The sequence below is a fragment of the Pseudophryne corroboree genome, unplaced genomic scaffold (assembly GCF_028390025.1).
Source record: "Pseudophryne corroboree isolate aPseCor3 unplaced genomic scaffold, aPseCor3.hap2 scaffold_974, whole genome shotgun sequence".
NCBI classification, from domain to species: Eukaryota; Metazoa; Chordata; class Amphibia; order Anura; family Myobatrachidae; genus Pseudophryne; species Pseudophryne corroboree.
The window spans coordinates 36,876-54,561 of record NW_026970554.1 but is presented as its reverse complement, the minus strand read 5'-3'; the positions used below and the strand labels follow the sequence as shown (position 1 = coordinate 54,561).

The window sequence follows — 17,686 nt, the reverse complement described above, 5'->3', positions numbered from 1 at the left end:
TTCTGCCGAAGGGCAGAGGTAGGGGGAAAAAAGCTGCAGCACACAGCTAGTTCCCAAGAGCAGAAGTCCTCCCCTGCGTCCGGTAAGTCCACAGCATGACGCTGGGGCTGCTCAGGCGGAACCGGGAACGGTGGGGGCCCGTCTCAGAAATTTCAGCGCACAGTGGGCTCTCTCACAGGTGGATCCCTGGGTCCTTCAAGTAGTATCTCAGGGGTACAGGCTGGAATTCGAGACGTTTTCCCCCGCCGTTTCCTAAAATCTGCCCTACTGGCAACTCCCTCTGCCAGGGAGGCAGTGTTGGTGGCTATTCAAAATCTGTATTCACAGCAAGTGATTGTCAAAATACCCCTCCTTCAACATGGACAGGGTTACTATTCCACAATGTTTGTGGTACCGAAACCAGACGGTTCGGTGAGACCCATCTTAAATTTAAAATCCTTGAACACTTATCTCAGAAGGTTCAAGTTCAAGATGGAATCGCTCAGAGCGATTATTGCGAGCCTGGAGGAGGGGGATTACATGGTCTCCCTGGACATCAAGGATGAGTACCTGCATGTCCCCATTTACCCTCCGCACCAGGAGTACCTCAGATTTGTGGTACAGGACTGTCATTATCCGTTCCAGACGCTGCCGTTTGGGTTATCCACGGCACCGAGGGTCTTTACCAAGGTAATGGCCGAAATGATGATACTCCTTCGCAAGAAGGGAGTTTTAATTATCCGTACTTGGACGATCTCCTGATAAAGGCGAGGTCCAAAGAACAGTTGGTAGTGGGGGTAGCACTTTCTCGGGAAGTGCTACAACAGCACGGCTGGATTCTCAATATTCCAAAGTCACAGCTGGTCCCGACGACGCGTCTTCTGTTCCTGGGAATGATTCTGGACACAGACCAGAAAAGAGTGTTTCTCCCAGTGGAAAAAGCCGAGGAGTTGTCATCTCTAGTCAGAGACATCCTAAAACCAGGAAAAGTGTCGGTACATCAATGCACACGAGTCCTGGGAAAAATGGTAGCTTCATACGAAGAAATTCCATTCGGAAGGTTCCACGCAAGGACGTTCCAGTGGGACCTGTTGGACAAATGGTCCGGGTTCCATCTCCAGATGCAACAGCGGATAACCCTATTGTCCAGAACCAGGGTGTCACTGCTGTGGTGGCTGCAGAGGGCTCATCTACTAGAGGGCCACAGATTCGGAATACAGGACTGGGTCCTGGTGACCACGGATGCCAGCCTTCGGGGCTGGGGTGCAGTCACAAAGGGAAGAAATTTCCAAGGACTGTGGTCAGATCAGGAGATTTCTCTTCACATAAATATCCTGGAGCTAAGGGCCATTTACAATGCCCTAAGCCAGGCAAGGCCCCTGCTTCAGATCCAGCCGGTACTGAACCAGTCAGACAACATCACGGCGGTCGCCCATGTAAACAGACAGGGCGGCACAAGAAGCAGGATGGCGATGGCAGAAGCCACAAGGATTCTCCGATGGGCAGAGAATGTGTTAGCACTGACAGCAGTGTTCATTCTGGGAGTGGACAATTGGGAAGCAGACTTCCTCAGCAGGCACGACCTCCACCCGGGAGAAGGGGGACTTCATCCAGAAGTCTTCCAAATGCTGGTAAACCGGTGGGAAAGACCACAGGTGGACATGATGGCGTCCCGCCTCAACAAAAAGTTGAAAAGATATTGCGCCAGGTCAAGAGACCCTCAGGCGATCGCTGTGGACACTCTAGTGACACCGTGGGTGTACCAGTCGGTTTATGGGTTTTCCTCCTCTACCTCTCATACCCAAGGTACTGAGAATAATAAGAAGGCGAGGAGTGAAAACTATACTCGTGGTTCCGGATTGGCCAAGAAGAGCTTGGTACCCGGAACTTCAAGAGATGCTTGCAGAGGACCCTTGGCCTCTGCCACTCAGACAAGACCTGCTGCGGCAGGGACCCTGTCTGTTCCAAGATGTACCGTGGCTGCGTTTGACGGCATGGTGATTGAACACCGGATCCTACAGGAAAAGGGTATTCTGGAGGAAATCATCCCTACCCTGATCAAAGCCAGGAGGGATGTCACTGCAAGACATTATCACCGCATTTGGCGGAAATATGTTGCTTGGTGTGAGGTCATGAAGGCCCCGACGGAGGAATTTCAACTAGGTCGATTCCTGCACTTCCTGCAAGCAGGGGTGATGTTGGGCCTCAAATTGGGGTCCATCAAGGTCCAGATTTCGGCTCTGTCGATTTTCTTCCAGAAAGAACTGGCTTCATTGCCTGAAGTTCAGACTTTTGTCAAAGGAGTTCTGCTTATTCAGCCTCCTTTTGTGCCCCCAGTGGCACCTTGGGATCTCAGTGTGGTTTTGGAATTCCTGAAATCACATTGGTTCGAACCACTTAAGACTGTGGATTTAAAATATCTTGCGTGGAAAGTGGTTATGCTGTTGGCTCTGGCTTCGGCCAGGCGGGTTTCAGAATTGGCGGCTTTGTCTTGTAAAAGCCCTTATCTGATTTTCCATATGGATAGGGCAGAATTGAGGACTCGTCCTCAGTTTCTTCCGAAGGTGGTATCAGCTTTTCACTTGATCCAACCTATTGTGGTGCCTGCGGCTACTAGGGACTTGGAGGATTCCAAGTTGCTGGATGTAGTCAGGGCCCTGAAAATTTATGTTTCCAGGACGGCTGGAGTCAGAAAAACTGACTCGCTGTTTATCCTGTATGCAACCAACAAGCTGGGTGCTTCTGCTTCTAAGCAGTCTATTGCGCGCTGGATTTGTAGCACTATTCAGCTGGCGCATTCTGCGGTGGGATTACCGCAGCCTAAATCAATAAAAGCCCATTCCACAAGGAAGGTGGGCTCATCTTGGGCGGCAGCCCGAGGGGTCTCGGCTTTACAACTTTGCCGAGCAGCTGCTTGGTCAGGGGCAAAACACATTTGCAAAATTCTACAAATTGATACCCTGGCTGAGGAGGACCTGGAGTTCTCTCATTCGGTGCTGCAGTCATCCGCACTCTCCCGCCCATTTGGGAGCTTTGGTATAATCCCCATGGTCCTTACGGAGTCCCCAGCATCCACTAGGACGTCAGAGAAAATAAGAATTTACTCACCGGTAATTCTATTTCTCGTAGTCCGTAGTGGATGCTGGGCGCCCATCCCAAGTGCGGATTGTCTGCAATACTTGTACACAGTTACAAAAATCGGGTTGTTATTGCGAGCCATCTATTCAGAGGCTCCATTGTTGTCATACTGTTAACCGGGGTTCCTATCGCGTGTTATATGGTGTTATATGGTGTGATTGGTGTGGCTGGTATGAGTCTTACCTGGGATTCAAAATCCTTCCTTATTGTGTCGGCTCTTCCGGGCACAGTTCCTAACTGAGGCTTGGAGGAGGGTCATAGGGGGAGGAGCCAGTGCACACCAGATAGTCCTAAATCTTTCTTTAGCGTGCCCAGTCTCCTGCGGAGCCCGTCTATTCCCCATGGTCCTTACGGAGTCCCCAGCATCCACTACGGACTACGAGAAATAGAATTACCGGTGAGTAAATTCTTATTTTTTCAGCCAGGTCTGGATTCACTCAGATCTCCATCCTTGGGTATTACAAATAGTGTCCCAGGGTTACAGGTTGGAATTTCAAGATCTTCCCCCATGCCGATTTTGTGCTGAACGCAATACAGAAATTGTGTCAAGACAAGGTTATTTCCTTAGTTCCCGTGATGCAACAGGAAAAAGGTGGTTTTTATTCAAGCCTATTTGTGGTACCGAAGCCGGATGGTTCATAATCAGCCAGCCTAAAAGCTGTGTATATTCTTCCCACTAATCCTAATAAAATGTACATATATAAAGCAATGAGGTCATACATATACATAATGAAGTTATACATGGACAAAATGGCATCTAAAAAGTAGTTACAAATAACACCCCATACAGAAATATATCAATGCGAGGGATCAATTGTAACGACCTAGAAGAAGGTCTATTCTCTAATATGACCTGTGTACAGCAGAGTAATAAGTATAATCACGCACAAATGATGTCTAATTCTCCGAGTGTTATAGAGGTCAGATTCAGCTAATAAAGGGAGCATGAGGAAGCTGAGGAACGGGCGGCATTACTGGTCTGTTCCTCAGTAGTGGAGGATCTATCAAGATGAGGGTATGGAGCAAGAGTAACATATCCCATAAGGAGAAGTGCAATTTCTTGTAGCTATTGAATAAAAAAGATTTATGAAATTGGGGCTGTCTGGCATGAGGGGCATAGAGAGAAGTGAGGGGGACATATTTATAATGAATCTTCCCATCTAGAATCCAATATCTACCATTGCAATCCACCCACTTGCTGTCCAGGTGAAAGGGGCAGGATTTATTAGAAAGGATGGCTACACCACAGGAGATAGAGCATGCTGGGTAGTTATTGGTAAACTGAGGGGGAGAGTGCAATGGAACATGTGATTCCTGAGTGGCTACCACCGCCACCTTCTGGTCAGTGAAATATTTTATTGCAAGACGTCTCTTACGGGGAGAAATAAGACCTTTTACATTAAGACTTAAAAACGTCACCGTGATAGAGATCAGATCATGGTATGAAACATCTAGGATCATCTGTGTAAAGTCCAGTAGAGTCTGTAGGGCGTGTGCATACTTCAAACTATCAAATCACAGAAAAAATAAAATAGGGAACAAAAATGAGACACAAACAGAAATAGCGTCCATAAAGGAGCTAGAGATTCCGTCACTAGGGTACCGTGACAGAAAGGTAGAAAAAGGTGGCAGTCGGGCCTAAAAGGGAAACTCACCGACTACCCCAAGTAGCCATACGAGAGTGCAAATTCTAGTCATCGTAGTAACAATTGTATAAAGAAATCTCAAATGTAGCATAACATAGTACTATTCTTAATCTCAATGTAACCAGAGGAGGTAAAGGCTAAGAACCTGGTCTTTTATACTATTTAGGTTCCACCAACACAGTTATAAGGGCAACAGGATGTTAGATGAATCAGTCATGCTTTACCTGAACACCCAAACATTCTAGAAAGGTATAGCGAAATGTAAGAGTGGAAAGAATATCAGACTATATTATACTATATTATTTATATTATTGCTACTATATAGCAATTAAAGAGCACAGGACATAAAGAGAAAGACACGTTTTAAACCCATAACGAGAACAAATAAATCTGGCCCAAAAATAGATCCATGCCCACTTAGTCCCAGATGCCACATGTTACAGTAGGAAACAAACTCTGAGTGTCTGCAACAGTCTTACTGCTTTAGCATATTACTTCAAGATGGAAGACCACTCCTGCTGGATTGCTTTAGGTATAGTGTCATGTGGGATTTTTTATGTTGATAGTCCTTCATTTTCAGAATAGCAGGGCCATCCTCAGGTGAAGGTATCACTGTGAAGGCGCCGTTTTGCATTACAATAACCTTAGTAGGAAAGCCCCATTTGTATTGCACATTCCCTTGGGTGGAATAGACGCCTTTTGGCCAGCGTCACAGGAGAAATATCTGCAGATTATCCAGGCACTCAGCTGTGGATGAGGAAGGCAAAGCAGCCCGTAGAATGCATTCTTTAATATGAAAAACGTGGACCCTGAGCCGAGTGTCCCTCAGAGCTTGGATAGGGGCCTGTTTGGACTTTGGGAGTCTATATGGATCCTATCAAAAAGAAGGTCCGCTGCAGAAGCCTTCGGTGGAAGTTTCTGAAAAGAGGACCGTGACATAATCATAAAGCTCAGCATTTTGTAACAGAGGGGCAGATGTATTAAGCCAGGTGAAGTGATAAAGTGGAAGGTGATAATGCACCAGCCAATCAGCTCCTAACTGTCATTTTTAAAAGCCAGCCTGTAACATGTAAGTTAGGAGCTGATTGGCTGGTGCGTTATCACCTTCCACTTTATCACTTCACCAGGCTTAATACATCTGCCCCAGAATCCGGAACGCCCATTATTCTGATATTATTTCTCCGAGACCAGTCTTCTAAATCAATGACTTTATCACGAATAGAGACCGTGTCTTCCTGAAGGGTGTCATGTGCTGAAATCAGATCTTTGTGAGACGCAACAATCTCTCTAATCGTAGTCTGTACGAGTGCCAATCTCACTGATACCAGACCTCAAAGCTTGAATATTAGAGTTAAGTTCTGAGGTTATTTCAGTCCTTAAATGCAGATAACCTAGAATGTATAGAGCGTAGAGTAACAGGACCATCTAGAGCAGGCATTCCCAACCACGGTCCTCAAGGCACACTTACAGTGCAGGTTTTTGTGATATCCAGGCTTCAGCACAGGTACTTAATTAGTAGCTCAGTTATCATCTGTGCTGCAGCCCGGATATCTCTAAAACCTGCACTGTTGTTGTGCCTTGAGGACTGTGGTTGGGAATGCCTGATCTAGAGTGTCTTAAGACGTCTTCTGCCATTACAGCTGGGCTGTGCGTCTGACAAGAAGAAGCAGATGATGTAGCGGTCTCAGAAGGACCACCTGAATTTGAGGTACCAAAGGGATGGACAGGTGTGGCCAATTTGGTACATTTTAACCTTTTTTGGAGGCATGGTAAGCCAGCTCCAAAGAGACTGACCTCTCAGAGATACTAAAATACAAACGATCTATAAATAAAAGGAGCAGTAGTACGCTGTCAGGAGGTTACACCAAGATGACTCGGTTCAAAATTACATTCTTAGTTGGGATGACGGGGGTATCGAGGCCAAAATTTCAAGTAAACATGATGTAATGCAACTCAAATAACACAGTAATGACCGAGAAATTCCACTAGAGGTCAGCGTGATCACAGACGGGAAGCGCTCAGCACAGAGAGACACAAATGGCAAAATATATTCCGTGGATGAATCCACAAAATAATATACTGTGAGGTTGTAATCAGAGTGTAATGAGCTGTACTCAGTCGATACTTGATACTGGGCTCTGCATGTAGACTGAGAGGAAGTAGATTATAGTGGTACCATATAAATAGAAGGTAGTTTCACCTCCAGGCAAATGCCTCAGTTTAGTGTAGTGACCCCGTTCCAGCAGCCAGGACACTTATTTAGCAGCTTATATCAATTATAAACCTTATGAGATGGCCGGGCACCAGGATCCAAAATGGCAGCCACCTTCCTTCCCAATATCACCACCGGGCTCTGGTGACTGTGGGCAGCCTGTTCTGTCCCCAGCAGTAGTGGAATCTGCGCACCCATGTGAGTGGGAGAGCAAGTGATCCCGACTGAGCCAAAAGCGCCTCCTAGTCAGGTGGCCGGAGCGTACAGGAAAGCCTGGGCGCACTTAGCCCCAGAATACAGCCCATGGCTTCAGCAGTGTCACTGGGGTAAGCGACTTTAGGGCAGGAGGAGTGGGGGACGTAAAAGATTGGGTTTTGGTCCCAGTGGCGGCTGAGAGCTATCAGGTAGGGTAGATAAGAAGCCACTTAGTGAGGAGAGGTCCAGAAAGCACATCTGAATGGACTCAGGCCTCGGCCCTCTTATTTATTATTTTTTATACTAACAGGGGTGACAGGTGTGGTACATCCCTGCAAAGGCAGATCCAATCTCTCATCAGACTCTGCTGTCTTCCCTGCACTCTCACTCAGATGTTTACTGCTGCCAGTAGCACATGTATGAGAAGCAGAAGTATGGAGTCAGCTGTATAGATTCTGATATGTAATTCTCTGTATCATACTAACCGTACACACACCATCCTTATGACTATTGAGAGAATAGAGGTAATACACTGATGATGGGGGTGTAAGAGTGCATTATAACCTAGCAGATGATGATTGCAGTGTATTATATGGTGTATTTCATGTAAAGTACCTTGTTCCACCTCCTCTGCTGTAGCAATATACCTTATATAAGGGTGAGTAACACATGTACAGGCTTACCAGCGTATGAGCACACACATAAAGGAATACTACCTTACCAATGCTTCCAGGAGTAACGTTAGGATACATTTCTCTGATCCATCAGCTCATATGACTGATGTTATTGTTCATCTAGAATCTCCAATTCATACGATATGTTCCCCCTCCATTGTTTTACATTGGTGCTGACTTAGGACTTGGCGGGTGAATATATCTCCATATATACTTCATGGTTAGTTACCAGTACAAGAGAGAGAGATATCTAAGTCTTATTATAATATTACATATGTTATTGTGAGTGTTCTCAGGAGGGTGGACACAATGATAGTCTGAGACACAATATGATAAAGCCTTCATCAAAAGTTATATTTTATTATACACACACATTTACAATTAAGTGTCCTAGACAGTCGTCTTCTCCTATTGTTTACAAGATTAATATTGTTACAGAAAATGTCACATTTCCATAATGTATATTTTTTCCAGCAGATGGACACACAAGCAGGAATATCTCAGAAGGACATCTAATGTTATCCCCGGATTGTGACATAAAAGATAATGACAGTAGACAGGAATCTCCGGGAGATAACCCCATTACCCCAATTATATATCCAGCTCTATCAGCTGATCCCTCTGATCCTGGGAAATGTTCTCCTGATCACTCTGATATTGGTGCATCTGTTACAGCTCTGACAGTAGATACAGTGTTTCCCTGTTCTATAGATGCCAAATGTTTTACAAAGAACACAAAGCTTATTACCCATCAGCCAGCTAAGGCAGGTGAGAGGCCACTGATCTGTTCTGAGTGTGGAAAATGTTTTACATACAAATCAGATCTTGTTACGCATCAGCAAAATCACACAGGTAAGAATCTATTTTCTTGCCCTGAGTTCTCGAAATGTTTTACACAGAAATCATATATTATTACACATCAGCGAAGTCACACTGGTGAGAAGCCTTTTCCATGTTCTGAGTGTGGGAAATGTTTTGCACACAAATCAGTACTTGTTACACATCAGAGAAGTCACACAGGTGAGAAGCCATTTCCATGTCCTGAGTGTGGGAAATGTTTTAATCAGATCTCACATCTTGTTAGACATCAGCGAAGTCACACAGGTGAGAGGTCATTTTCTTGCTCTGAGTGTGGGAAATGTTTTACACAGAAATCAAAACTTGTTCCACATCAGCGAAGTCACACAGGTGAGAAACCATTTCCATGTTCTGAGTGTGGGAAATGTTTTGCACTCAAATCAGATCTTGTTAGACATAACAGAAATCACACAGGTGAGAAGCCATTTTCTTGCTCTGAGTGTGGGAAGTGTTTTACACAGAAATCACAACTTATTCCACATCAGCGAAGTCACACAGGTGAGAAGCCATTTCCATGTTCTGAGTGTGGGAAATGTTTTGCACAGAAATCAGATCTTATTGTGCATCAGAGAAGTCACACAGGTGAGAAGCCATTTCCATGTTTTGAGTGTGGGAAATGTTTTGCACAGAAATCATATCTTGTTAGCCATAACAGAATTCACACAGGTGAGAAGCCATTTTCTTGCTCTGAGTGTGGGAAATGTTTTACACAGAAATCACATCTTGTTACACATCAGCAAAGTCACACAGGTGAGAGACCATTTCCATACTCTGAGAGATAAGGTCTTGTTGCACACAATAGACATCACTCAGGTGAGGGACCATATTAGTCTTCTGGAGTATACCTTTTTACATAATGTTACTGACTCTCCCAGCCCTACATGACCAGGGTCCATGGTACCAGAAGCAGCTTCTGCCTCCTTACTGACTTACTGTAGGCCCCTATTACATAATCTTACTGACTCTCCCAGCCCGACATGACCAGGGTCCATGTACCAGAAGCAGCTTCTGCCTCCTTACTGACTTACTGTAGGCCCCTATTACATAATCTTACTGACTCTCCCAGCCCTACATGACCAGGGTCCATGTACCAGAAGCAGCTTCTGCCTCCTTACTGACTTAATGTAGGCCCCTATTACACAATCTTACTGACTCTCCCAGCCCTACATGACCAGGGTCCATGTACCAGAAGCAGCTTCTGCCTCCTTACTGACTTACTGTAGACCCCTATTACACAATCTTACTGACTCTCCCAGCCCTACATGACCAGGGTCCATGTACCAGAAGCAGCGCCCTGTTTGGTTCCATCTGCAGATGAAGGACTGTTACCAGCAGTATCATAATTCCCCAAGCAGTGCTGAGATGTCGGGTGACACAGGGTAGGCGGCACCTTTGCAGTAGCGGGGGCTGCCGGAGCAGTGTCTACATAGGAAATATTGTCTCCAAGCAGCGCTGAGGTGTCAGGGGAGACAGGGCGTATGGCTGCAGTGCGGTACCAGGAGCTGCTGGAAGAAGTGTCTATGTGGGTAATCATGTCCCCAAGAAGCACTAAGGTGCCAGAGCGGGTGGCAGTAGTGGGGGGAGCCGGGGCAGTGGCAGTAGTTTTTTTGGGGTGGCAGTAGTAGGGGAGACGAGGTGGGTGGCAGTACAGGGAAGTGGGGTGGGTGACAGTAGTGGGGGGGAGATGGGGCATGTGGCAGTAGTGGGGGGAGCCAGGGCGGTGGGAGTAGTGGAAGGAGACGGGGTGGATGGCTGCAGTGCGGTACCATGGGCTGCTGGAGGCAGTGTCTATGTGGGTAATCATGTCCCCAAGAAGCACTAAGGTGTCAGAGAGGAAGACAGAGTGGGTGGCAGTAGTGGGGGGAGATGGGGCGTGTGGCAGTAGTGGGGTGGAGACGGGGCGAGTGGCAGTAGTGGCGGGAGATGGGGCAGTGGCAGTAGTGTGGGAAGATGAGGTGGGTGGCAGTAGTGGGGGTGAGACACGAGGCGGATGGCAGTAGTGGCGGGAGATGGGGCGGTGACAGTAGTGGGGGAAGACAGGGCGGTGGCAGTAGTGGGGGGAGACGGCAGATGGCAGTAGTGGGGGGAGGTAGTAGTAGATGGAGGCAGTAGTGGGGGTAGAGAGGGCGGGTGGCCGCAGTGCAGTACCAGGGGCTGCTGGAGGCAGTAAAGAGGTGTATGGGTCCCGCACAGAACCAGTTGATAATTAGACTTAATGATTATTATGCTTCCTTATTTCTAATTAATCCCTTGTATGTGTTACTGTTATTTGCTGTGTCAGCCTTTATGTGTGTTCTGTGTAATAATCCTGAAAGTAGTGCTGCTACCGATCTCATATCATTTGTAGTAACTTGGAAAAGATGAGATATGAGGTGCACTCTGGAAGCTTATAGGGGGTTAATCAGAGATGAACACAGATGTGACATCACGCAGCCCCCCGGAAAATGGTCCCGGACCACCTGCATTCACCCCTCAGGGATGTGACTGCAATGTGTGTGTCTGCGCGGCCGCTGCGCATGTGCATATTGCCACCACCAGCAAACTGCTGCGGGCCGCTATTGCGGCTGGGTCTGAATGACCCCCATAGGCTGTTGTGCAGAGAAAAGTATTTTTAAGTTTAAAATATAGAGAAAAATCTGTGTATTAAAGATATGAAATAAAGTTGTTTAAAAACAAAAGTTTTCCGTTGAGTCTTTTTACGTGTCTGTGTATTATCTTATTTCCCGATAATTGTCGCTATGGTGACAGAAACAATTTCCTGTTAATGTGTCATTTGTGTTGTTACTTTTGTGTCCACATAATATCAGTGTTGCTGTGTATAAATATCCCGTCTGGTGTGTAAAGGTGGGTACACACGCTGCCATTGTGACTGTGCAATTTCCCTTGAACTGGCCGGAGCCCAGAACCACCAATAGTGACTGTATGTACTTGTGTTTGTAGCTATGCCTGATTGTGACAGCTCATGTGAATAGTGGGGTATATAGATATCTTTATTTTTAAATGATGTCTGTTCAAAGGTTCAGTTTTTGTGATTTTTACTTGTAGGTGAATTAGGGTTGTTGTATTGTCGAAGTCAAAAAATAAGATTTTAAACCTACCGGTAAATCTTTTTCTCCTAGTCCGTAGAGGATGCTGGGGACTCCGTAAGGACCATGGGGTATAGACGGGCTCTGCAGGAGACATGGGCACTCTAAAGACTTTATAATGGGTGTGCACTGGCTCCTCCCTCTATGCCCCTCCTCCAGACCTCAGAGAAACTGTGCCCAGAGGAGACGGACAGTACGAGGAAAGGATTTTTGTTAATCTAAGAGCAAGATTCATACCAGCCCACACCATCCACACCGTATAACATGGAATATACGCAACCAGTTAACAGTATGAACAAAACAGTATCAGCCAAAGACTGATCTTAACTGTAACCATAACCCTTATGTAAGCAATAACTATATACAAGCCTTGCAGAAAGTAGTCCGCACTGGGACGGGCGCCCATCATCCTCTACGTACTAGGAGAAAAAGATTTACCGGTAGGTTTAAAATCTTATTTTCTCTTACGTCCTAGAGGATGCTGGGGACTCCGTAAGGACCATGGGGATTATACCAAAGCTCCAGACCGGGCAGGAGAGTGTGGATGACTCTGCAGCACCGATTGAGCAAACATGAGGTCCTCATCGGCCAGGGTATCAAACTTGTAAAATTTTGCAAAGGTGTTTGAACCTGACCAAGTAGCTGCTCGGCAAACCTGTAAAGCCGAGACACCTTCCACCTTCCTAGTGGAATGGGCCTTTACCGAATTTGGTAAAAGCAATCCAGCCGTAGAATGAGCCTGCTGAATCGTTAACAGATCCAGCGAGCAATAGTCTGCTTAGAAGCAGGAGCGCCAACCTTGGGGTAAATTTACTAAGATGGGAGTTCTATTTAGGATGGAATGTTGCCGAAAGCAACCAATCAGATTCTACTTCTCATTTATCTAGCACCTTCTGGAAGATAATACCCGGAATCTGATTGGTTGCTATGGGCAACATCTCATCTTAAATAGAACTCCCACCTTAGTAAATGTACCCCCTTGTTGGCTGCATACAGGACAAACAGTGCCTCTGTTTTCCTAACTCGAGCCTTCCTGGCTACATACATTTTTAAGGCCCTGACTACATCAAGGGACTTGGAATCCTCCAAGTCACCCGTAGCCACAGGGACCACAATGAAACGATGGAACCACCTTAGGCAAAAATTGAGGACGAGTCCTCAACTCTGCTCTATCCACATGGAAAATCAGATAGGTGCTTTTGTGAGACAAAGCCGCCAATTCGGACACCCGCCTTGCAGATGCCAAGGCCAACAACATGACCACCTTCCAAGTGAGAAATTTTAATTAAACCGTTTGAAGAGGTTCAAACCAGTGAGACTTCAGGAACCGTAACACCATGTTAAGGTGCCACTGGGGGCACAAAAGGAGGTTTGATGTGCAGCACTCCCTTTGCAAAAGTCTGGACTTCTGGGAGAGAAGACAATTCCTTCTGAAAGAAAATAGACAGGGCCGAAATCTGTACCTTAATGGAGCCTAACTTTAGGCCCATATCCACTCCTGTCTGTTGAAAGTGGAGAAAACAGCCCAGATGGAAATCTTCCGTAGGAGCATTCTTGGCTTCACACCAAGATATATACTTCCTCCAGATACGGTGATAATGTTTCGCCGTCACCTCCTTCCTAACCTTTATCAGAGTAGGGATGACTTCCTCCGGAATACCTTTCCCAGCTAGGATTCGGTGTTCAACCGCCATGCCGCAAAACATAACCGCGGTAAGTCTTGGAACACGCAGGGCCCCTGCTGCAACAGGTTCTCCCTGAGAGGAAGAGGCCACGGATCTTCTGTGAGCATTTCCTGAAGATCTGAATACCAGACCCTTCGAAGCCAATCTGGAACAATGAGTATTGTCTGCACTTTTTCGTCTTATAATTCTCAATATTTTTGAGAGGAAGAGGAAGGAACACATAGACCGACTGAAACACCCATGGTGTCACCAGGTTGTCTACCGCTACTGCCTGAGGGTCCCTTGACCTGGCACAATACCTCCGAAGCTTCTTGTTGAGGCGTGACGCCATCATGTCTATTTGAGGAAGTCCCCAATGACTTGTTATCTCTGCAAAAACTTCTTGACGAAGTCCCCACTCTCCTGGATGGAGATCGTGCCTGCTGAGGAAGTCTGCTTCCCAGTTGTCCACTCCCGTAATAAAGACTGCTGACAGAGCGCTTACGTGATTTTCCGCCCAGCGAAGAATCCTGGTGGCTTCCACCATTGCCACATTCCTCCTTGTCCCGCCTTGGTGGTTTACATGAGCCACGGCTGTGACGTTGTCTGATTGAATCAGAACTGGTAGGTCGCAAAGAAGATTCTCTGCTTGTCATAAGCCGTTGTATATGGCCCTCAATTCCAGCACGTTGATGTGTAGACAAGCCTCCTGGCTTGACCATAGTCCCTGAAAATTTCTTCCTTGTGTGACTGCTCCCATCCTCGGAGGCTCGCGTCCGTGGTCACCAGAACCCAGTCTTGAATGCCGTACCTGCGACCCTTTAGAAGGTGAGCACTCTGCAGCCACCACAGGAGAGACACCCTGGCCCTGGGGGACAGGCTTATTTTCTGATGTATTTGTAGATGGGACCCGGACCACTTGTCCAGAAGGTCCCACTGAAATGTCCTTGCATGGAACCTACCGAAGGGGATGGCCTCGTAGGCCGCCACCATTTTCCCCAGAACTCGAGTGCATTGATGAACTGACACTCTTTTTGGTTTTAGCAGGTCTCTGACCATGTTCTGGAGTTCCTGTGCTTTTTCCATTGGGAGAAAAACCCTCTTCTGTTCCGTGTCCAGAATCATGCCTAAGAATCATAGCCGAGTCATTGGAATCAATTGTGACTTTGGTAGATTTAGAATCCAACCGTGCTGCTGCAGCACTCTCAGGAAGAGTGACACACTTTCCAGCAATTCATCTCTCGATCTCTCTTTTATCAGGAGATCATCCAAGTACGGGATAATTGTGACTCCCTGCCTGCGCAGGAGCACCATCATTTCCGCCATTACCTTGGTGAAAATCCTCGAGGCCGTGGAAAGCCCAAACGGCAACGTCTGAAACTGGTAATGACAGTCCTGTACAGCGAATCTCAGGTACGCCTGATGAGGAGGAAATATGGGGACATGAAGGTATGCATCCTTTATGTCTAGTGACACCATAAAATCCCCCCCTTCCAGTCTGGAGATCACTGTCCGGAGCGAGTCCATCTTGAATTTGAACTTTTTCAAGTACAGGTTTAGGGATTTTAGATTCAGAATGGGTCTGACCGAGCCATCCGGTTTCAGGACCACAAACAGCATTGAATAGTACCCTTTTCCCTGTTGTACTAGGGCAACCTTGATAATCACTTGCTGTTGACACAGCTTTTGAATTGCAGCTAAATCTATTTCCCTCTCTGGGGGAGAAGCTGGCAAGGCCGACTTGAAAAATCGTCGAGGGGGCACCTCTTCGAATTCCAATTTGTAGCCTTGGGACACAATTTCCATCGCCCAAGGATTCACGTCTGACAGAACCCAGACCTGGCTGAAGAGCCAAAGACGTTCTCCCACTGGCGCGGACTCCCTCAGTGGAGCCCCAGCGTCATGCGGTGGATTTAGTAGAAGCTGGGGAGGACTTCTGCTCCTGGGAACTAGCCGTAGCAGGCATTCTTTTCCCTCTACCCTTACCTCTGCCGAGGAAGGAAGAGCCCCGACCTCTTCTGGACTTATGCGACCGAAAGGACTGCATCTGATATTGTGGAGTTTTCTTTTGCTGTGGGGGAACATAAGGCAAAAAAGTAGATTTTCCCACCGTAGCTGTGGAAACCAGGTCCACGAGACCTTCCCCAAATAAAACCTCACCCTTGTAAGGCAAAACCTCCAAATGCCTCTTTGAGTCAGCATCACCCGTCCATTGACAGGTCTACAGGGCTCGCCTAGCAGAAATCGCCATGGCGTTGGCTCCCGGACCTAGCAGCCCAACGTCTCTCTGAGCGTCTCTCATATATAAGACTGCGTCTTTAATGTGACCTAAGGTCAATAAAATGGTATCCCTATCTAGGGTATCAATGTCAGCTGACAAGGTATCTGTCCAAGCTGCTACTGCGCTACAAACCCAAGCTGATGCTACGGCTGGTCTGAGCAAAGCACCCGTATGTATATAAATAGATTTTAAGGTAGTTTCCTGTCTGCGATCAGCAGGATCCTTGAGGGCTGCCGTGTCTGGAGACGGTAGCGCCACCTTCTTGGACAAGCGCGTTAAAGCCTTGTCCACCCTGGGCGAGGATTCCCACCGTACCCTGTCCTGTGCAGGGAAAGGATACGCCATAAGAATTCTCTTGGGAATCTGCAGTTTTTTGTCTGGAGTTTCCCAAGATTTTTCAAATAACGCGTTCAGCTCATGAGATGGGGGAAATGTTACCTCATGTTTCTTTTCCTTATACATGCGCACCCTCGTGTCAGGGACAGAGGGGTCATCAGTGATATGCAAAACAGCCTTTATTGCAATAATCATATAATGAATACTTTTGGCCACCCTTGCGTGTAACCTCGCATCATTGTAGTCGACACTGGAGTCAGAATCCGTGTCGGTATCAGTGTCTGTTACGTGGGACAGGGGACGTTTCTGAGACCCTGAAGGGCCCTGTGACACAGTCAAAGCCATGGATTGACTCCCTGTATTATCCCTGGACTCTGCTCTGTCCAATCTTTTATGTAATAAAGTCACACTTGCATTTAAAACATTCCACATGTCCAACCAATCAGGTGTCGGCGTTGCCGACGAAGACACCAGTCATCTGCTCCACATCCTCCTTAGATGAGCCTTCCGCTTCAGACATGCCGACACACACGTACCGACACCCCCACACACTCAGGGATATATCTATATGGAGACAGTCCCTCAATAAAGCCCTTTGGAGAGACAGAGAGAGAGAATATGCCAGCACACACCCAGCGCCACCGGACACTGGAATAAAATCCCAGTTAGTATAGCGCTTTTATATAAATATGTATAAATACACTCACTGAGCCAATTAAATGTGCCCCCCTCCCTCTTTTTTGCCCTCTGTAACCGTGTTCAGCAGGGGAGAGTCCGGTGTGCTGTGGAGAAAATGGCGCTGATTAGTGCTGGAGGATCAAGCCCCGCCCCCTCACTGGCAGGCTTCAGTCCCGCTCAAATTATTTATACTGGCGGGGGTTTATTGATATACTGCCTCTGCAGTATCTACTTTATATGCCAGTGTCCCTAGAGGTTTTTATTGCTGCCCAGGGCACCCACCCTGCACCCTTACAGTGCCCGTGGTGTGTGAATGTGTGGGAGCAATGGCGCAGCGTTACCTCAGTGAAGATCTGAAGTCTTCTGCCACCTTTGAAGTCTTCTTCTCAATACTCACGCCGGGTGAGGACGGAGGAGGAGGATGGCGGCGCGGCTCCGGGACGAACAGCGAGGGTGAGACCTGCGTTCCGACCCTCTGGAGCTAATGGTGTCCAGTAGCCTAAGAAGCAGAGCCTATCATTTTAAGTAGGTCTGCTTCTCTCTCCTCAGTCCCACGATGCAGGGAGCCTGTTGCCAGCAGTGCTTCCTGAAAATAGAAAACCTAACAAAAAGTCTATTTCAGAGAAACTCAGGAGAGCTCCCCTGCAATGCACCCAGTCTCCTCTGGGCACAGAATCTAACTGAGGTCTGGAGGAGGGGCATAGAGGGAGGAGCCAGTGCACACCCATTCTAAAGTCTTTAGAGTGCCCATGTCTCCTGTGGAGCCTGTCTATACCCCATGGTCCTTACGGAGTCTCCAGCATCCTCTAGGACATAAGAGAAATATTACACACCACATGCAAACACCAGAGTGGACTCTGTGCGTGCGTGTAGTCGCCATGCATACGCATACACGCACGCTACGTACACTGGTTCACGAGCCTTGCGTATTGACACGTG

The 17,686-nt window shown here is 47.2% G+C and overlaps 1 protein-coding gene across 1 annotated transcript in view; it reads left to right on the top strand.

Moving 5' to 3' along the window:
* LOC135048516 (zinc finger protein OZF-like) overlaps positions 1-9,727 on the top strand; it is a 76,675-nt gene extending 66,948 nt beyond the window's left edge. Inside the window, exon 2 of the mRNA XM_063955557.1 lies at positions 8,322-9,727. Within this exon, the coding sequence (XP_063811627.1) occupies positions 8,322-9,484 (1,163 nt within the window). The 3' untranslated portion in view covers positions 9,485-9,727. The remainder of the gene's footprint in view (positions 1-8,321) is intronic.
* Positions 9,728-17,686: the final 7,959 nt, after the last annotated feature.